This window comes from Cydia amplana, chromosome 1, assembly GCF_948474715.1.
Source record: "Cydia amplana chromosome 1, ilCydAmpl1.1, whole genome shotgun sequence".
NCBI lineage: Eukaryota > Metazoa > Arthropoda > Insecta > Lepidoptera > Tortricidae > Cydia > Cydia amplana.
This window is the reverse complement of record NC_086069.1, coordinates 11011502-11034375: the sequence shown is the minus strand read 5'-3', so window position 1 is coordinate 11034375 and position 22874 is coordinate 11011502. Positions and strand designations below refer to the sequence as shown.

General features: G+C 37.8%; 1 protein-coding gene across 1 annotated transcript in view; it reads right to left on the bottom strand.

Moving 5' to 3' along the window:
• Window positions 1-2610: 2610 nt before the first annotated feature.
• Window positions 2611-22874, bottom strand: part of LOC134648588 (IDLSRF-like peptide) — a 103196-nt gene continuing 82932 nt past the window's right edge. Inside the window, exons 3-5 of the mRNA XM_063503074.1 lie at window positions 13498-13626; window positions 8058-8210; window positions 2611-3282 (exon numbers count right to left, since the gene is read on the bottom strand). Of these exons, the coding sequence (XP_063359144.1) occupies window positions 3089-3282; window positions 8058-8210; window positions 13498-13626 (476 nt within the window). The 3' untranslated portion in view covers window positions 2611-3088. The remainder of the gene's footprint in view (window positions 3283-8057; window positions 8211-13497; window positions 13627-22874) is intronic.

Below are 22874 nucleotides of genomic sequence, written 5' to 3'. Positions count from 1 at the left end.
AAGTGGACCATTTTCTCTAGTCTGGTACGAACAACTTTATGTCTCGGTGATAAGGTTCAAATTAGTATGGCAAAAAAAGTGACAACTCGCTCCAGTTTAAAAAATATAACTTCATGCAAAGTTATTTACATCTCGTGCGCTTTTGAGTCCCTTACTACGCTCGTGAATCTAATTTAGAATCTTGAGCGTAGTAAGGGACTCAAAAGCGCACGAGATGTAAATAACTTTGATCTCGTGTAGTACACAACATTTTTCACCTCAGCGCAGTGAGAACATATAAGACAACTTGAAAAATGTAATCCTTCTTCATCACATACCTGCACTCATGTTTTCTTAAGATATACAAACAATTAAGTTTAATTACCGCAATGGAACACAAAAACAAAACGTAATAATAAATTCCATTAAAATAATATAGAAATAACAAACATTAACTGAGACTTCAATCGACAACTTTTTTTTTGTAAAAAAAATCTTTGTAAGACACGGTCCGAATTGCGGATACGTACATGTCAACTATGGTAGAAATTCTTAAAAGTAAAATAATTAATTTTGCGTGATGATCTGTGTATTTTTTGAGTTCGTTATTTTAATTGTACAATAAAATACCTAAAATATAGTATTTTATCAGTTTTTATCAAATCTTAAACTTTATTTTTATTTATTAATTATTAAGAATTCATACTCGTACGTGGTTTGGAACGATGCGGTCTAAAGTTTTTCGGGGGTCTATTATAAACCGTGAATATACTGTTGAATGTCGTTTTAACTTTTTTTGTCTGTTTCTTTTTGCTAAGAGTGTGAAAGGGACAGAGATAATATAACCCAAGTATTTCGAACTTTTATTAGACCCCGCATGTTGAAATGACATTTGACTATAAAGGTCACTTGAATGTCATTTTGTCTCACTGAGTGAGCAAAATCGCATTTTGCTCACTGTTTTTAAGAATCAAAGTACCCTTGTTCGAGCTGCTGAGGTGAAAATAACTATTTAAGCCTTTATATAATATTAATGTACCTAATGATAAAACGGGTGTTACAACATACGCGATTAAGTCCGGTTTTATAATTATTCATTGCTCCCAACTGTCTTTGTCAATGTTCAATCTATGGTGGTCTCCTACCTATTAGTAGGGTATGTACAATTACTTGTAAGTAAAACTCCATTTCAAGATAATGTATTTATTTCTCATTTTAGAACAGTAAGCCATGTATTTATACTTAGTTTCAAAACACGTAACTAACTAACAGAGCTCAAAGTTCGCCATTTGTAGAATCATACAGACTAAATAGAGATCTGATGCAAGTTATTATGTGAAACACTAAAGTCGAAAATCCCTTATCCTAATACGAGCGTAGTCTAAGATTAAGATTAGATGGAACTAGTGGAGACCGGGCGTGGTTCTATAAATAGTTTAAGTTTGGCGGTGGAAATTAGATAGGTACTTGTTAGAACCCAGTTTTACAACTTCTGGCAAATACAGGCTGTTCTGTCTATCCAGGAGTAACCCATAGCTGCTCTTCTATGTTTGGACATCTCAATTAAAGGTATAATTTTTAAATTAACCATTAATTAAATGTTAAGTGTCTCCAGTAACTTCTTTCATAACGCTCTTAAACTATCAATCTTTTTTATTTGTGTTTTTTCAACATCTTAATACCGGCAACATACTTCGTAGTGTAGTCAGATGACAGACTAGCGCAACTCGATAACAATCTACGAAGTGTGTTGATGGCACGACACTTGCAGTGCCATGCTTCGCCTGAAGCGACCCGCGAGGCGGGTTCTTGGCAACTGAAGTTTTTAAAACTTAATTCGTTGTCTCTTTAGCCCGCATTTGACATAAGTTTTATTACCTACAAAGTTTACACTTAGGCGTAAATATAACATGGTAGATTTTAAAAGTAGTGTCAAAGATTGTAAAGGTTCTAAATGAAAGGTTAAGTTCCTATTCATTTTCAACTACTTTTTATGTCTAGTATTGGTACAATAAAGAACCAACTCCAGCCAAAGTTGGCAATAACACACCATATAATACTCTAACATCTAATTATACAATCACATAGTTTTGATATGTTTCGGGATTGGTGCAGCACCTTATGCTTTCCTCGATAAAATTGATATGTTCTAATGACAATTTGACAAAATTCTACATAATTTCTTAAACTACATATATATTGAGACAGTAAAATGTTTCATAAACACTACAATACCGATCATATTAAAATAATTGTACTTTATCTACTACTCATTTATTCTATGATATGTTCGTCTAGACTAAGTTACAATGATATGTATCCATGGTCCTATTCTGGATTTTTCCAAAAGCCAGATATAAAGCGCATGCATTCTTTCAACGATTCTTAATATTTTATATTGTAAGGGCATTATCACTCGAACATAATCGACCGACGTTTAGCTTTATATCTCGCTTAGAATGGACGCTGACACTAGGAGTCGCCTCTGACTTCGTAGGTAGAAAAGAGTTATAGGGTACAACTACATGAGGGCGACATTCAGATTTAACAAGCATCCATACGACCGCGACAAGCTATGCCGTTTTTCAATGCAAGAGTGCTCCTCGAAGTATTAACTATATACGTCACACAGTAGACGACAATGAAATTGCAGTCATTCGCTCTTTCTAACGTGCTTGCACTCTGCAGCGGGGGACGCGAGTACCAGACCGCATAGCTTTTCGCGGATTATCCGGTTTTGTAAAAAATAATGGACTTTTAGGTTTTAAACCTAAAGAAATTACTTTATAAAAATATACCTATCCTACAGCGATAACGAAACTAATTGCTTTTTCGACTATCTAAAGCTATAAAAGCAGACGAGAAGAGGTCGTCGGGATCCGGGTCGAGTCTACGTGGCCGGTTGTAGAAGTCGGCATCCGACGTCCGACAAGCACCTCTCTAAAAACTGTTAAAAACCTCACTCATATCACACCAATCTCACATGGGAATGAAAGAGTTATTTCTTCCTATATCTGTTGGGATCGTAGGGAAGGTAGCTGTAGAATGAAGAACTGATGGGGGCGAATTGGACGACACGATAATAATCAGAGGCAGACTCCGGCGCTATTCAGTCGAGGAAGCCAGTGTTTACTAGCTTCTCCAGGAAGAACTTGACATCGCCAAGCTCCGAGTCCTTGATGCCGAGAGACTTCAGCATGCCAAGATCGCCATTTTCGACAGCCATGAATACGGAACGAAGATGTTCCAAATCTGATCGCATCAGATGTAAAGCCGCACCGAAGTCTTCAATGGTTTGCGACTCTGAAATATCAGAAAAATAGAATTTAGTTAGACAGAAAATTACGATTATTGGCTATCTATCAGATATACCTATCTACACCAAAAAAATACCAAATAAATAGAATGCATAATATTGTAAGGGATATTCTATCATAATAATAGATAGACAGACAGATATTAAACAGAAATATCATAATATTGGCTCTTGAGCACCAAGTAAAAAGCCACCACCATACAATCGAATTTCTAAAATGACATGCAGAAAATGAGGCATGAACATTCAAGTAATATCACAGACACATTCAGCATGACGATTTAAAATGAGGCATGAACATTCAAGTAATATCACAGAGACATTCAGCATGACGTTTTAAAATGAGAGCGCAAACTTCGATTGTACGGCGGCTATGTTCATATGACTAAGCGCCACTTGCACCATCCTACCAACCCGGGGTTAACCTGTTAAACCGTTAACCCAGTGTCAAATTGTACTGGTTACCATGGTAACTCCAGGTTTAACCGGTTAATCCCGGTTAGTGGCCCTAAATATAAATAATAAAATAAATTAATTAAAAATTAAAAAACACGACTGCAGTTTAAAAGAGAACTGAAAAGCTAGAAATAATTTTTAGTTATGTTAGCTACTCAACTTAATAAATGTAAAACAGAATATAAGTGTTCAGTCAGGGTCATAAACAGCAAACAGAAAAGTATAGGCTCATTTAGGATATTTTATTTCGATTGCAGTCGGGGACCTGTGAATGGGAAAATTTTAATATATCAAGGTCCCCGACTGCAATCGAAATAAAATATACAGGTACAGTCACTATCCTAAATGAGCCTATACTTTTCCGTTTGCTGTTTATGACCCTGACTGAACACTTATATTCTGTTTTACATTTATTAAGTTGAGTAGCTAACATAACTAAAAATTATTTCTAGCTTTTCAGTTCGCTTTTAAACTGCAGTCGTGTTTTTTAATTTTTAATTAATTTATTTTATTTTATTCATATTAGTGACCATACAAACCAACCACATTTTTTATGATTTAAGGCAATTTAGTTGCTTCAAGGAGCCTTCGTCATGTTGATCTTTGATATGTTAGCATAACACGTGCTTAAAAACCTAAATAGGTCGGACCCAAAAACCAGACGTATAATACATAATTATTTCCTATTAGTCGGCTTTCGGCCTTCGCAATTAAGATACTTGGGGAAGCTGCAGAAAGCGTGCACCTTTCTTACGCTCCAGGCCTTCGGCCCTACGCGAAGCTCGGCCTTCGGCCTTCGCAATTAGGAAACTTGGGGAAGCTACAGAAAGCGTGCACCTTTCTTACGCTCCGGGCCTTCGATCCTACGCGAAGTTCGGCCTTCGGCCTTCGCATACTTGGGGAAGCTGCAAAAACCGTGAACCTTTCTTGAACCTTTGCCTTCGGCCCTACGCAAAGCTCGGCCTTCGGCCTTCGCAATTAAGAAACTTGGGGAAGCTGCAGAAAGCGTGCACCTTTCTTACGCTCCTGGCCTTTGGTCCTACGCGAAGCTCGGCCTTCGGCCTTCGCGATTACGATACTTGGGGAAGCTGCAGAGAGCGTGCACCTTTCTTACGCTCCGGGCCTTCGGCCCTACGCGAAGCTCGGACTTCGGTCTTTACAATTAAGATACTTGGGTAAGCTACAGAAAGCGTGCACCTTTCTTACGCTCGGGGCCTTCGGTCCTACGCGAAGCTCGGCCTTTGGCTTTCGCAATTAAGATACTTGGGGAAGCTGCAGAAAGCATGCACCTTTCTTACGCTCCGTGCCTTCGGCTCTACGCGAAGCTCGACCTTCGGCCTTCGCGATTAGAAAACTTGGGAAAGCTACAGAAAGCGTGCACCTTTCTTACGCTCCGGGCCTTCGGCCTTATGCGAAGTTCGGCCTTCGGCCTTCGCAATTAAGATACTTGGGGAAGCTGCAGAGAGCGTGCACCTTTCTTACGCTCCGGGCCTTCGGCCCTACGTCAAGCTCGGCCTTCGGCCTTCGCAATTAAGATACTTGGGGAAGCTGCAGAAAGCGTGCACCTTTCTTACGCTCCAGGCCTTCGGCCCTACGCGAAGCTCGGCCTTCGGCCTTCGCAATTAACATACTTGGGGAAGCTGCAGAAAGCAAGCACCTTTCTTAGGCTCCGGGCCTTCGGCCCTACGCGAAGCTCGGCCTTCGGTCTTTACAATTAAGAATCTTGGGGAAGCTACAGAAAGCGTGCACCTTTCTTACGCTCCGTGCCTTCGGCCCTACGCGAAGTTCGGCCTCCGCAATTAAGATACTTGGGGAAGCAGCTAAAACCGTGAACCTTTCTTACGCTCCGGGCCTTCGGCCCTACGCGTAGCTCGGCCTTCGCCCTACGCGTAGCTCGGCCTTCGGCCTTCGCAATTAAGATACTTAGGGAAGCTGCATATAGCGTGCAACTTTCTTACGCTCCGGGCCTTCGTCCCTACACGAAGCTCGGCCTTCGGCCTTCGCAATTAAGAAACTTGGGGAAGCTACAGAAAGCGTGCACCTTTCTTACGCTCCGGGCCTTCGGCCCTACGCGAAGTTCGTCATTCGGCCTTCCCAATTAAGATACTTGGGGAAGCTGCAAAAACCGTGAACCTTTCTTACGCTCCGGGCCTTCGGTCCTACGCAAAGCTCGGCCTTCGGCCTTCGCAATTAAGATACTTGGGGAAGCTGCAGAGAGCGTGCACCTTTCATACGGTCCGGGCCTTCGGCCCTACGCGAAGCTCGGCCTTCGGCCTTCGCAATTAAGAAACTTGGGGAAGCTACAGAAAGCGTGCATCTTTCTTACGCTCCGGGCCTTCGGCCCTACGCGAAGTTCGTCCTTCGGCCTTCGCAATTAAGATACTTGGGGAAGCTGCAAAAACCGTGAACCTTTCTTATGCTCCGGGCCTTCGGTCCTACGCAAAGCTCGGCCTCCGGCCTTCGCAATTAAGATACTTGGGGAAGCTGCAGAGAGCGTGCACCTTTCATACGGTCCGGGCCTTCGGCCCTACGCGAAGCTCGGCCTTCGGCCTTCGCAATTAAGAAACTTGGGGAAGCTACAAAAAGCGTGCACCTTTCGGCCTTCGGCCTTCGCGATTAAGATACTTGGGAAGCTGCAAAAACCGTGAACCTTTCTTACGCTCCGGGCCTTCGGCCCTACGCGTAGCTCGGCCTTCGGCCTTCGCAATTAAGATACTTAGGGAAGCTGCATATAGCGTGGCTACGGCTAAGGAGTGGAATTCACTTCCTGCAAATCTATTCCCAATCCACTATAACTTGGATCTTTTTAAATCGAGAGTGAATAGACATCTTTTAGGTAAGCATGTTCCATCCTAGACTGCATCGGCACTTACCATCAGGTGAGATTGTGGTCAAATGCTTACCTATTTCTAATTAAAAAAAAAAAAAAAAATACTTGGGAAAGCTGTAGAGAGCGTGCACCTTTCTTACGCTCCGAGCCTTCAGCCCTACGCAAAGCTCGGTCTTCGGCCTTCGCAATTAAGAAACTTGGGGAAGCTACATAAAGCATGCACCTTTTTTACGCTCCGGGCCTTCGGCCCTACGCGAAGCTCGGCCTTCTGCCTTCACCATTAAGATACTTGGGTAAACTGCAAAAACCGTGCACCTTTCTGACGCTCCGGGCCTTCGGCCTTACGCGAAGCTCGGCCTTCGGCCTTCGCAATTAAGATACTCGGGGAAGCTGTAGAGAGCGTGCACCTTTCTTACGCTCCGGGCCATCGGCCCTACGCGATGCTCGGCCTTCGGCCTTCGCAATTAAGATACTTGGGGAAACTGCAGCAAGCGTGCAACTTTCTTACGCTCCGGGCCTTCGGCCTTCGCAATTAAGATATGCGGCCCTATGCGGAGTTCGTTATTAAAATACTCGGGGAAGTTGCAGGAAGAGCCCATCTATCTTAAGCTCCCAGTCTTTGCCCCCTCCGCGGAGCCCGGCCTTCGTAATTAATATTCTTGGGAAATTTGGAAGCGCGCACCGAGCCTGTCTTATGCTCCGGGCCTTCAACCCTACGCGGAGCTCGGCTTTCGACCTTTGCAATTTGAATACTTGGGGATGTTGCAGGAAACGCACATCTGTCAGTACGCTCCGGGCCGTCATCCCTACGTGGAGCTCGGCCTTCGGTCTAACACTTTGATACTTTGTTCCGTCAAAGTCGGTGCAGAGTTATATCTGAAGACGGACTCTATACAATCTCAGACTCTCTACAAAGAACTTATTTACACTTTTCTATTCCCTTAGCGCAATTTAGAACATATTGGCTTGGTTTCAAAACAAGTAAAATATGATTTATATAATACCTATGTATAATTTCTTTTTTTTATGATCAGCGACCAAACCACTTCCTTTTAATATCCCAACAACAATAGGATAATATTTGGTTCTATGAGATTAGCTTTTCTTAACATATTTTGTGAATTCTTACTTTCTCGAAATTAGACTGAAACCCTCATATTGTATATATATTACTGATCGTCTTTCAAAGCGCTTCATTTTGATGCCCAACTCGATGGGTTTGCAAGATATTTTTTTCTTAAAGTTGCGCAATATAGCGTATTTAGTCCGCCATATTGTTTTTATAATGACGTCATATAGCCTATGTCACCCGGGATGACGTAAGGATTCTAATGATATATCATACATCTAAATCGGTTCAGGCATTTAGCTGCTAGGGTGGAACAAAGAAACTTACATACCCACAAACATGAACGCTGAAAAAAGCAATACACTCCTTTTTTTGGGCAGTCGTGTAAAAAGAATGCGAACACTGACCAGACAGAGCGATGGCCACTTTCTCGACGCCGCCGAGCGGTTCCAGGGCGTCCCTCGCCTTGCTGCCGAACAGCTTCTCGAGGTAGTTGGGCCCGTGCGATGCCAACAGCGACTGCAGAAACGACGCCGTCTCCTCTACGGGCGGACGTTTAGCTGGAAACGAACATTTAGTAGTAGTAAGTACCTAGTAAAACAGTTTATTGTACAAAAATCAGAACAAAACAGGAAAAATAACATTCGTCATTAGTACAAAGGCGAACTTATCCCTTTAAGGGAACTCTTCCAGTTAACCTTTGAGCAATTGAGGCAGAATTGGAGACGGTAGACATCCGTACTGTACCAACGGCGCAAAACAGGAAAGAACATAAAGAATATTTAGGTACTGTGTTTAATTTCTTTCAATACCTAGGTATACTGTGTTGTGCTAGGTTGTTCATGTCAATAAAATAAATATATAATAAAATAATAACGAGAGACAAAGAGTGTTCCAAACCAAACCGAAATTTAAAGATCTAAAGAAATTGTTACCTATAGTTATTAGGGTAATACAGAGATTTAGAGGCCTGCTTTTCCATTTCCTGTAAACAATGTGGAAACAAAGGATTTTCAATCGTTTAACACAAGAAGAAGTGTAATCTTTTCGAGCGATGGTGCCATCGGTACCTTTGGCCTTTGATATTTAACCAATTTAACACATATCAGTGAAAGAATAAGGATCAATATCAAATGGCGTTCTGAAAGTTTTAATGTTATGTCGAAAGATGCCAGTAAATCTACTATTACTCTCTATACACTATTCTCTTTGATATCGTTAAGTACCTTGGCGACTCCAATGTCTACGAATAATTCTCGATAGATGGCGGAACGGAAGGCACTGCTACGAGCTACGACGTAGCAAATGTAGCGTTGATTTCATCAACAGTGAGGCCTCTGATACATATAGAGGCAATTAATATACTGAATACTATTCAGATAGCAATTTTTTGTCATATATATATTTGTAACGGATATGATCTGTCAACTGTCAATAGTGATCATATCCATTACAGATGGATAACAAGAAATCTGAACAGACCTCATGTTACAGCATGGTAGTACGAAGGCTGCAAGAGATAGCTAAATCTAAATCGACATCTAGAATGATTAAATACAAATTTTATTCTATTTAGTAACCTTATTTCTTCCATTACCAAGTAAAGCACTAAGTAAAATATTTACGTCGGCAATATTTAAAAGTTTTATGCATATTTCCTTAATATCTGATTAAGCCTCATCAATATTCAGGATTGTCTGTCAACTTACATACAAGAATTAGCATTAGCTTCGGAATTGAGATATTTTGGGCCGGAAGGAAATTAAGAACGTAATCTAAAAGGACTTATACGAGCACATTTTCTTTATTCCCTGTCCTAAAAGGCATCCTAGAATCCTCCTACGCAAGCTGCCCTCAATTGATCTAATTAAGTGCTTAGGAGAGTAATGTTATTCTCTCGGAGAAACCGATGAAGTTTCTTGTTAAGAGCATTCGTGATGGATAGGTATCGATTAGTAGATTAGTATAGATTTGAACGTATGGTGACGTCTCTAATACCTATTTTGTAGGCATTATATAGGTACTTATAAGTGGAATGTATGAGTTAATGTATGTATCATTTGTATAATTGTACTTTTAATGTCATATGAGAAGCGGTGTGGCCGAACCTTAAAGTGTCACGCACCAACACTCCGTCAAATACTTAACTCTCCACCGAAATATACGAACATCGCAAGAATAAATAAATACAAGACACATATCCCGGGGATAATATGACGTCAGAACGCGACTGTAAGTAAGCCTGAACAAGCGAACGCGAGCCGTAACTGTAAGGAAATCACATTGGGAGATTGGGACGTCTAGAGAGCTGCCACGCGAGATCTGTGGGGGATAACGGCTTTCCGAGGCATTTTACAATGTAGGGCTGGTCCACGTAACATTCCAAATTCCAAATCATTTATTTGTTAAACATTGGCATGTACAACAGTAGGTCTTACATATAAAATATAGTAACACTATGTTTCGCCACATGGCACACAAATAGCTACAGAGAACATGTAGAGTGCAATTATAAACTAAGTCTTAAAACATACACAACAAATACAAATTAAAAGGTTATAAAGTTTCCTGAGTCTAAAAATCTTGAATAGTATATTTAGTATGCTTTAGTTATTAGGAAATCATACAAGATTTTTTAAATTTATTTAAATCATTAATTTTTAAAATCTGGTTTTTAAAAACATGAATTACATTTCATTTCAATCTGTTTTTTCCATTTTCAAGATGACGAAGATGTTGGAGGATGTTTTAATATCAATATCTGGGAGACCAAGCTTTGCTCAGAAAACATATAAAAACTAAAAAAAAACCGGCCAAGTGCGAGTCGGACTCGCGCACGAAGGGTTCCGCACCATCAACAAAAAATAGAGCAAAACAAGTAAAAAACGGTCACCCATCCAAGTACTGACCCCGCCCGACGTTGCTTAACTTCGGTCAAAAATCACGTTTGTTGTATGGGAGCCCCACTTAAATCTTTATTTTATTCTGTTTTTAGTATTTGTTGTTATAGCGGCAACAGAAATACATCATCTGTGAAAATTTCAACTGTCTAGCTATCACGGTTCGTGAGATACAGCCTGGTGACAGACGGACGGACGGACGGACGGACGGACAGCGGAGTCTTAGTAATAGGGTCCCGTTTTTACCCTTTGGACACGGAACCCTAAAAATGAGTGTTTTCCCAGAGATAAGACCTAGCTAGATCGAATTTTCGCCCCCGAAAACCCCGTTGGGTATAGTTATTTTGTTCCTATTCACTGACAAATTGGGTTTACCTATCCGTGCCAACCCTATTTATAATAATATGTAGGATTGTATAGAGCAGCTTATGTCGCAAGACGTTCTGAATAGATTACCGTCGTAATAACGAAGGTGTAGGTATTAGTAGATATTGTATTCAATTCTTTAAATTGTATAAACTGTATCCTGTGATACATAAATTCCAAATCCAGTTACAACTAGACCCAAAATAATCATGAATAGGTAAGTAAGCAGAATTTGAGACAGAGGTGCGGCGTAGTTAAGCCTTACGTAAAGGACAGAACAAACCTAAAATACCGACATGATAATATACTTACGTATGTGGAATTGTGGAATAACTAAAAGCCTTTAGTGAAACCTGGTAATGTTTAGATAACTGATAATGAATATGAGAAATGTATTGATAATTTAATTTTAAACGTTGGTACAGTATTAAAATTACATTATTCAGTTGTTTTAATATAGAATACTAAATCCGTTTGTTTCCATGCCACCGGCACGAGGTGAAAAAAAATGCATATATTTACAATTTATATCAATAAGTAGATACAGATTAAATAAGTATGTTAGTACTTAATTACAAGGTTTATGAAGCATTCTCGAATTTAAAAAGTAGGATGGTTCTTCCCCTCGTAAACCGGAATAACACCGTTAATGCCACTGGCACCAGTAAACTGCCCTCGTAAATTTTAATCAAGCCTGCTTGATGCAGTTAGCGCTTGTGAACGAGAGCAACTTGCCTTTTAATACCGCCAGATTTACCTATTCCGTATTTTTTATAAAGCCCAACTTTGTGTCTATTGATTTGAAATTGTTGATTATTTATTTAAATCTAACATATGCTTAAGTGTGCCTATGCTCTATATATTTGCCTATGTAAGGCAAATATATACAGGGAGTTACAAAACGGGTGCAGTGAAAAAAAAAAACAAATACTAATGATGTCTGTCTTTCTGATTTCTCTATTTGGTAAACACCTTTAGTATCATTATCAACAGTTAAATAAAAGGTTACCATATCTGTCCTGACCTTACCTACTCCTAACATTTTACAGACAAATGACTCATGTCCCTTTACATCTTTATAGTTTCCGGAGAACCCTTTCCGCGTCTAATTGAGCTATATTTCCAACAAAACATTTTCTCCGCTATTCCCCGGGGGTAGTCGGGTCAATTAGATACCTATCTCCGAATCGAAACGTTAATATGCAGTAATGGCCTGTTTCGCTGAATATGAAATGACGCAGATAATTGTGAAACCTCGAGAGAACAGAAATTCAATGGTTTTTATTAGAGATGCTCCGAATAGTGGTTTTGGCCGAATACCGAAAATTCGACCCCCCTCTCAGCCGAATACCGAATATTCAGCGACCGAATATTCGGCATAACATGCGAACATTTTGAGTCACAATTATTATGAAAACTGATCGCTAACAAAGCTCAACGTTAGATGACGTTAGCTAAGATATATTTTTGTTGAACAATATTAATGAATAGAGTCAAACAAAACAGACTCATGATAAAAATAAAATGTTTTTTAATTAACAAATGCTCAAAAAAGGGTCTTCGTATTTAACAACTTTCCAAGAACACATTCTAAATATACCTACATAGTTTTTGGTTATTTTTATTCTGCAATTTTTCTTTTTAAGTAGGTGCAACAGATATTCGGTATTCGGCCGAATAGTAGGCAACATTCGGCCGAATACCGAATATTCGGCAAAGTGGCCGAATAGGCCGAATACCGAATATAGTTGCCGAATATTCGTGGCATCTCTGGTTTTTATTTCAAAATTAAGTTAAATATAAAGCATCAAATAATAAAATATACCGTACAGTTTGCACGTGTCCTACACACCTACCTAACTTAATTGCTAGTTTTTCATGAATAGGCCCTCCTCCGAATCCATCATTCATTTCATTTCGAAAGCCAAATCTTTTCCACGTGGCTTATTAATATTAATAGGTATCGGTTATTACGTATGAACCGAATGAAATGCGATTAACTGCAATTTAAAATATGAAATAGTGCTTTAAATCTCGTCACTTTGAGATTTAAAGCACTATTTCATATTTTAAATTTATAGCCTGAATTACCTACTGCAAATATTAAAACGTCTAGATAAGTTTTTATTCAGTAATACATTATCCACAACGTTATTTTGAGTATAGAAAACGTATGAGACCTTTATTAAAGGTAACCTCTATATGTACCTTCCTACTTTATACGAACTGTATGAACAATTAAAAAAATACAACGCATATGAATACTGGCGACTAAAAATGAATACCTACCTACTTACGTCACAGGGCGGACACGCCAACATCAAAATTGATTTGCGTTTATATGTGTGCGCGGCACGTCTGTACACGCGTCATTGAGTTTCAGACGGAATCCTGACATGCTCTCAGTAGAGCGACTTACGCACACATTCATGTCGCGGCCTGTCGCGGGCGAGGTAATCCGAATCGGGGCGGGGCGGTGCGTGTCCGTTCTGTATGATAATACTATTACTTATTCTGTGCTTACGTTGCAGAATATAGATACTTGACTAGACACGTTAATGTAGATAATGGTATAACGGACCTGCAGTGCACAGCTTGGAGTCTTCATCGTAGCCGTCAATGCAGTCGGGAGCCCCGTCGCAGAGGTACTGGATCGAGATGCAGTTTCCGTCCACTGGGCACTTGAACGGCTCGTACGGGTGACAATACTCTGGAAAATGTCATGGGAATATTATACATAAATATAAAGTATACATATTGGGATTAGTTGCCAAGCGGACCCCAGGCTCCCATGAGCCGTGGCAAAAATGCCGGGACCACGCGAGGAACATGATGATAAAGTATACATATTTAGTAAGTAAACAAAAATTAAATGGGGTAGGTACAATCTTTTCCAAAACAGGTAGGTATTCTTATATTATCTCACATTGGTCAGACAGGAGACTTGCCTAGGCAAGAAATTAAATAGAAAGATAGAAAGATAATAAGAAGCTAATAGAAAGATGAAACATTCATCGCTCAATACGTTCTCACTTATGTGCCTGATAACTGTACTGTATTGTATGACCAGTATGACATAGTACATATTTTGTAGCAAATTTCGAATGTACCTACAGGCGGTTCATATAATTCCTGGGTAGGGAGCCCATGCAAGGTTAAATTAGATTTTAGTGTCACCAAGGAAATAATGTTCTTATTTAGAAGAACAATGTTGCAAATATTTCACTAAACTAATAAAATAGTTCAATCACAATAAAAAATGTACCCTCAATTTCCAAAAGTTTCAGTAGGTAATAAAAATTCTACTGAAGCTCTTCAAAGTAATATTAAACACGAATTGGATTTTGTTGAGAAACAAAAGCTAATAAAAGTTACCTTTCTTTCTTTTAGTATGTACCTATGTAAGTTTCTATATTTACGCAGACTAGCTACCAACCGATGGAGTTATATATCAAAAAGTGAAAAAAAAAACTATTGGAACGATTATTTCCAAAAATATTCAATTTATCTTTATTAGTATAGTTTTCTACGGGGCCCTAACAATGGGTCTTATACCTATAAATCAAGCCTTGGTTGATTTATGAAAGGCACAATCAATTATCGTAAGTGAAAGTGATACCTGTTTTAAATTTAGTTCAAGTTAAATCTCTCTGATCATTATAATATGGAGGTACATTTCTTCTTACAAGATTGTCTTTGTCTTTTCCCTTGTTCTTAGATAGTAAGGTGAAGTGTGTAAGAAGCTCCAATTTGCCGCTATTCGACCAGTGAAGAGGACACACCGCCGTTATTCAACTTAAATGGACATGTCCGAATGACAGTAGAAATACTAAAACTATCTTAAGATTTATCATCAACTAACGAGCAGCTCGTACCTCAAAATTGTAGGTACCTAATAACTATGTTAATTCCCGACCATATTTACAAGCCTAAATACTCTTAGATACCTCTACGAGGGGCGTTCAATAAAAAGTGAGAATGAGTATGTTATATACAACTTTTATTAAGTATTATTTTATTTTTCGACATAGTCACCTTTTAGCATAATACACTTAGTATATCTTTTTTCTAAACTTAAAATTCCATTTCTAAAAAAGGTTTCATCTTGAGTACTTAAAAAATCCTGTACTGCAGCGACTACCGCGTCGTCGTCTTCAAATTTCTTGCCTCTCAGGTATTCCTTCAATCTCGGAAATAGGTAGAAATCACTAGGGGCGAGGTCTGGTGAATACGGAGGATGCTTAAGGATATCGAACCCAGCATCACGTATTGCAGCCATTGCAACGGCGGACTTGTGAGCCGATGCATTGTCCTGATGGAACAACACAATTTTCGAGAGTTTACCTCGCCGTTTTTCACGGATCTCATTGCGCAATGTTGCTATTTGTTTGGCATATAAAGTGCCCGTAATAGTGGCTCCATGCTCGAGATACTCAATCATTACGACCCCTTTACCATCCCAAAAAACAGAGCCCATGACCTTACCGGCAGATGGGCCCACCTTGAATTTCTTCGGAGTTGGAGATGATGGCCTTTTCCATGTCATAGACTGCAGTTTCGTTTCAGGGTCGTAATGATGGAGCCATGTTTCGTCCATTGTTATAAATCGCGCCAAAAAAAGTTCCCTGTCTTGCTGTATCAGGTCCAAACCTTCTTGACAAATCTCGACTCTAGTTTGTTTTTGCGTGTCAGTAAGCATTCTGGGTACCCAACGCGCTGATACCTTTTTCATACCCAAGCGTTCATGTAAAATATTATGCACGCTCCCCGTTGAAATCTTTACATTTTCAGCAATAAAACGAACCGTGACACGACGATCCGCCAAAACTAAGTTTTCGACTTTTTTCACAATTTCTTCAGTTACTGCTGTAGTAGGGCGTCCGGAGCGGGGGTCATCCATGGTTGATGTTCTTCCACGTCTAATCGTGCGACTGTCGAATACGGAGGAGCATTAGACCTTAAAGTGTCCCGTAAATCTAAATCGACTTGGTCCGTAGAAAAATTTTTCAAACACAAGTATTTGATAACGGCGCGCAGTTCAATTTTCTCCATTTTCGCTAACGTACTCAATAGCATCGCAAAGAAATCGCCGTATTTTTTTTTTAAACAAAAAACAGTTAGTTTTTTTTTTCATGGCAATCAGCTAGGTAGATTAGATTTACCGGCCAGTATTTACTTTCCTAATATTTAAAGAGTTTACATCTCATTCTCATTATATATTGAACGCCCCTCGTATATGCTTTTATAAATAATAACTGTGTGAGTGAACATGAGAATGGTTGCTACGGTCATGCCAGCTAACCTGATTACTTGCTTTTCTATCATAATTATTATGGCTTTATATTATGCCCAAGTTTCTCAGAAAGGACTGTAATAGTATTACCGCCTTTAATGGAGCGTTTCCACGAAAAAAGAAATACGGGTATACAGGTGAGCAGCTCAATTCTAATTAAAAAGGAAATTACGTTTCGCAACGTTACGTTTTGCTAATTATTTCGAGAAGGTTGGCGACGCTGCTTGAATGACAAATAAGATATGTATTACCTACTAAATGATGGTTTTATATAGGTATTTGAATACATTGTAGGTACCTATGTACCAATGTACAAGAGAGAAAGAAAGTAGTTACTGTGTGTAGATTAAAATAGATGCGTGGGCACTGGCTAATTCACCCGGCACAGAATGTCCTTGTGGGCACCCATTATTACATCATTCATTGCCTCTAGCTCGATAAGTAATGATCGAGTTTGAGGTTCGCTTTGTGCCCGATTTAAATCTTATGAATGCAAATTATCTGTACTTACAATACCCACATTATTAACTTTTCAAATATTTGAACTGTGTATTTGTAACTTGAACTGGGACTTTTGTTTTCATCGCACCGAAGAAACGAAGGGATTCAACATGCGCTAATGTTGTTATACTTTACTTATACTTAACACATTCACTGCCGAGAACACGTATGTGTGTTCATTTTTTAATGGAAATGGGCGCTTGGAGCCTTGGATCTCTTTCGCTTACCTTGACAGAATAGTAGTACCTCTTTACAAATGGCTACACTTGATTGCCGGTCGATACTTACCAATAAAACTAGTTAAGAATTAATTTAACGACTTATACGTGGACTGTTTACTAAAAATCCATTTTCTTCTTTAAACTATCAAATTACTTCGTGAGATTCGAAACAGTTCTAGGTAGGTATCTCAAATGTTTTCAACTTTGCCAGTTGAGGTCTTACTTAAGTGGGGAAGTAAGTAGCTCAGGTACAAGTACGAGCTACTTACCTAGTTGTGTGGTGGCCGGTATCTAATTGCACAGAACTTTGTTCCGAGTTCGGGGGCAGTTACCGGATACGAGCCACAGTTAAGGGGCAGTTAAACGTGATGGCAGTCTGTGTAGCGGGTACTCCATTTAAATTTCATTTAGGTACCTACAATGTTGTTTCCTTTAATAATAGAGTATCGTTTCCTTGAACAAATCCGCGTTGACATTATACTTAATATGCTAGAGCATTAATAAAAAAATGATAATACGAGTAAGTACCTGTGAAGTATATTTTCCCACTTTAGTTATTATAATTGATTTAAAATATCTGTACCTACGTACTTTTATATAAATTATACGTATTAATCAGAAACCAAAAGGAACGGTCAAATTATAACAAAAACCAATTCATAGGCAAAGTTTGATGGTACCTACATACTTACACATGAGATTCACGGCGTAGTAAATTATATTAAATAATAATAATAAACTTGATCAAGTAACGATTTTAAAAGTCCGAATGCGACTAACAGGCCTATTCGGATTTCGAGATAATCACAAGATCTTGAGACGATTTAGAGATCAACTAGATCTACATTAGATATCGACTAGATGTGACTTGGATATCTAAGTCATAACTTGTCGAAATCGTTCAAGAGGACCTCCAGAATCGCGGAGACGTCAAATTTGACATATCTATCTTACAAATATCTTTAAATTATCCGTATCGTAACTTGTTCAAGTCTAGTAGAAATATAATTCATTTTCCGAATCGAGCCGTATTTGTAGAAATAGTAAATTATCTACAAAAAAAATCTTACAGAAACTAACTTGACCAAAACTAGGGTTACCTATGCTTGTTCTATTACTATGGACAGCAGAGATGTGAAAAATACTTTATAAAAAGTATTTAAATACAAAATACAAATACTTCCTTGATATACTATTTCAAATACAAAATAGTTTTTGAATTTGTATTAAAAATACAAAATACGAAATAGGTATTTTCAAAATACTTTTTAAAAATACAAATACTTTGCGATAAAAGGTACTCTGAATAGTGAATACCTAGTCTCAATTAAAAAGTATTACTCAGAATATCCGAATTGAAAAGACTCTCTTTATTCTTTGAAAACAGTGTGTCAATCAGTCCTCTATATAAAGTGCAAATTTCTAGTTGTTTGCTCATATTAACCGGAATGATGATCCGATGGATGATGGTTTATAACGGACAATTTTTAAAAGCATTAATTTAGATTTGTTATGTTTTACAGCTAGTATAATGCCTCTCGTTAGTGTGATAAAAACGTCTCGTTTGTGTTTCATCAGGGTCAATTTCACCAAACGAGCATTTTTGTCTAATTCCCATGGAATTTTGAAATACCAACATTACACAAAAAAAAATATGCTGATAATTTGATAAAAAATATAATAAACATCAATTTTCTTATGGGGTAAAAATATTCATAAAACTATAAAAGTTATTTCAATTTAAAATTTTGGTCAGGGCACGGGAATTAGTGTGTCCATGGGAATTAGATTTTACTAGCACGGAAATTAGAACATGGCACAGGAATTGTTTTCTTAGCTTATTTTGGTAGTTAAAACTATTATTTATGTATATTTTAATCTACAATAATATACTTCAACCATACTGAAGCGGCATCGAACATATTTATCTACTTTAATTTTAGTTTCGGACGACAAATCTACGAAAGTATGATACACTAAAAACTACGTATTTGACTAATAGTTTCCTTGATTTTAATGGCAACTAATCTCTCTTTCTTAGTAAAATATATATATTTCAAAACAATACTTTGAGTAGTTGCGTAATCATGTCCGCCTTACATACAAAACTATTCATTAAAAAGTGTCATTATGTATCTGCATGTAGATAGGTACAAGGTGTATGATCTGCTTTATGGCCGTATAGGAAATGATACTAAGGAATAAATAGGGGCACAGAGAGAAGAAGTTATTGTGTAAGTTAATCTGAAGAAATCGAATATGCTGCCTTCATAAATTCATAACACAAACAATTGTTTAACCACATATGAGGTAAGGTGGGGTAAGACTATCACCGGGGTAAGACTATCACAGACAGACAGACATGACGAATCCATAAGGGTTCCGTTTTTTGCCATTTGGCTACGGAACCCTAATAAGGTATCTAATAGTATTACGGTTTTAATACCCCCCTGGCATTGTCTAAAATAACCGACTTGGTTTCACATTACATCTCAAAACTTTTTTTGTAGTAGAAGAACTGCGTTGCGAGACTTGCATCTTTTTACATGTAATGTTTTTGATAGGATCCCATCTCTTTTTGTAGGCTGTCCTTCTTTTCAGGTAATCATACCCATACCATACTGATACTATGTATACACATATCATAACTATATACATCTTTATTCATACTCACATCGTACATCGTAGTGTACCTTTACTTTCCCTACTAATTGTAAGAACTAAAAGGTAAATTTGTTATCGCATATATTTCTATAGGATTACAAACTTATTTATGCAGTTATTAGATCTTTAGAACGTGACTAATATTGCAGTATTATTAGATTTTTATTGGCTTAAAAAGCTTAAACCTAATTACGTTTCAAATTTGGAACTTGTGGGTATGCTAGAAGTACCTTAGAATAATGATGATCGTGAGTGATTGTGTCAGTGACAAAACTAAGGGATTTTAAAGTGCATTAATTCTTAGATTACATGTTCAAATTAAATGTTATTTTGACCGTGCCACTTTGTTTTGCTCGACTTGGCGGCGGCACTGCCGTGTCCCCAGATCCTTTGTCCTTCCCCGGGCCTCAAACTATCTCCATGCCAAATATCATCAACATGATATTGGTTCAGCGGTTTAAGCGTGACGAGATAACAGACAGACAGACAGAAATACTTTCGCATTTATAATATAGTAAGAATAGGATATATTTAATTTTTCTTGTATTAGAAAAGCTAATTTATAACAACTAATCTATTAAACGAGCAATTCTTGTATATATTTCGGGGATCTCGGAAACGGCTCTAACGATTTCGATGAAATTTTATCATATATGAGGGTTTTCTGGGGTGAAAAATCTATCTAGGTAGGTGTTATCTCTGGAAAAACGCGCATTTTTGAGTTTTTAGGTAGGTAGGTACCTATATGTTTTCCAAGCAAAGCTCGGTCTCCCAGATATTTAAACTTTATACGGCATACGCTGTCAGCTGTCAAATTTACAAAAACAAAACATTGCAAATGTGATTCATTTTGTTTCATGTAACCTTAGGTACAGGTATTATAATATGTAATAATTCCAGAAATAGTTTTATGTTTATATAATATTTTAATGTTATAATATGATCAATGAATAAGGTAAGGTGGGGCAAGACTAACAGTACAAGGATTCCATACAAGTGATAGTCTTACCCCGGTGTCGTCTTACCCCACCTTACCTTACGTATTAAAATTGCCCGGGTTATTCGGGTCGATCCTGTATGTAAGTACTATAGTACTTATACTAAAAAACTATTCACAGATTTTTGTGCATTCTTTAAGATTTCCTTAAATGTAAAATAGAAAGATATACGTCGTATTATTATTACATATAATATATATTCAATGCCAATATATATAAGTAATAATAATATGACGTAAACATTGCCAATTAACTTACAGTGCCCCCAATAAAAGATTTGTTGACAATATATGTAATACTTTCTAATTCCCGTGCCACTTAATCAGCTGTTTTAGGTAAATTTGTTATGGGAATTAGGGCACGGAAATTAGAATTCGTAATAAAAAAATTCGCCAAAAATTTAAATCGTGTTTGACCAAACTGTTATGTTATCGCTTACATAAAGATACATAAAGGGCTCCTAAATATGACAATTGTTATTGAAAAGCTATGTGGAAAATAAAATTTATAAGGGGCATCGAAATTAGAAAAAAATTGTCGCCCACCCGGATTCCGAAATACTTACGCGATTTGCTCGAACACGCCGCGGCTTGACTTACATCCGCTTGCTTTGAGAGACAGCCGAATACTGCCAGTACAGGTGAGGCGGGACACGAGGCGGTTCAAATACAAACGTCGGCTGTCAGAGCCCTTTGAGTTTTGCCGACGAAATTTTACTCGCGCGCTCGGACAAAATTTAAACATCGATCACGAGTTATTTACCACAATGAAGTTAATAGTATATGTGCTCAGTGATAGTAAATATCATCTAGTTTAAGTATTTGACACTAAATTAGTGATACTAATGTAGAATTTTTCGTAGGATTTTTCATTATGCTCAAAAGTAGATTCCGGACAGGGCACGGGAGTAGTAATTTGAGCCTTTAGGTATTTTTATGTGTACTCTAAAAACCAACTAATCAGTGAATTCATATGGAACTCGGTGTGAAAGTGTGACTTCTTTATGTAAAAAAAAATTGGTAAGTATTGTCTGATGCTAACCCGCGATTTTCATCACGGACAGAAAAAAAATCGTGTTCAGAAATTGACCCATCAGGGCAGAAAAGTTTGTTCTCCTCTCGTACCTTGAAACCCTCGTAACACTCAAGATTCCCCTTTTTTAACCACTCGCTACACTTGTGATCATGTGCGACGTTACTAAATAGATTCAACAGTTCCATGTTAAAAGAATGAGAGAGTTGCCAGGATTGTAAGATCAGAAGAGGTTGTAACTCCTACCTACATTACCTACTATAAAGTATTTTGTATTTTGAAAATAGAAAATAGGTCACAAAAACTATTTCAAATAAAATACAAAATAGTTTTCTTCAAAAGGTATTTAAATACAAAATACAAAATAGGTATTTTGCATTTTGTATTTGCATTTTAAATACAAGTATTTCAAATAAGTCACATCTCTGATGGGCAGTGCATAATGCGTACACAGTTTTTTTGGCAATATGAAAGCAATAAATAGTTTATTTAAGTTAAATTTTGTATTTTACTGGTGTAGGCATTTTTTTTGTGTAGTTTTTAACGAAACTAAAATACTTATGTAAAAATACAGTCCTGTGTTGAAACGGTCTAAACTTCGTCCTCTGCAGGCTAAGTTTTATAAGAAAATTCTAAATTGCGAAATTAATTGTCCCAGACCGTATAAAAATAAAGTTTAAACCGTGCTGAACATGCATGGAACATGATCGTTATCTTTTACAGCTTTTATAAAGAGTGTACGTAGGTACTATTTGCTGTCCTCACTGCAATATATACACCTAAAGCCTGTAGAGTTTCGTTTTTACAAGAGAAAACGGTACAGCGAGTAGGTAGGTATCTATCTATATCCCGTGGAGCGCTCAGAACCCAGAATAGTATGGGAGTTAGTATCACACGTGTGATGCTAGGGCGCTCCACGGGATATAGATGAAAAATAAAACAAAAATATTTTTCATCGCGTTTGGGACACTTACAAGCGCTGATTACAGAAGCTTCAGACCTAGCTCAAAATTCACTTATGATGTAATCCGGTCGTTTACAAAAATGTTGTTAGGTTTTTTTTAGAGAATAATAAATAGTCCGAATGTGTAAATGTTGTATAAAATATAACCATAATTTTTAAAATTCTTTACAGCTGAATTTGGAGGGAAATTAAAACGCAGTTACAGTTATTTCACTTGTAAAACTTCTTTACCCTCGGGTAAATACGTCCAACATAAACCATACAAATGATTACAGACGTTACAAA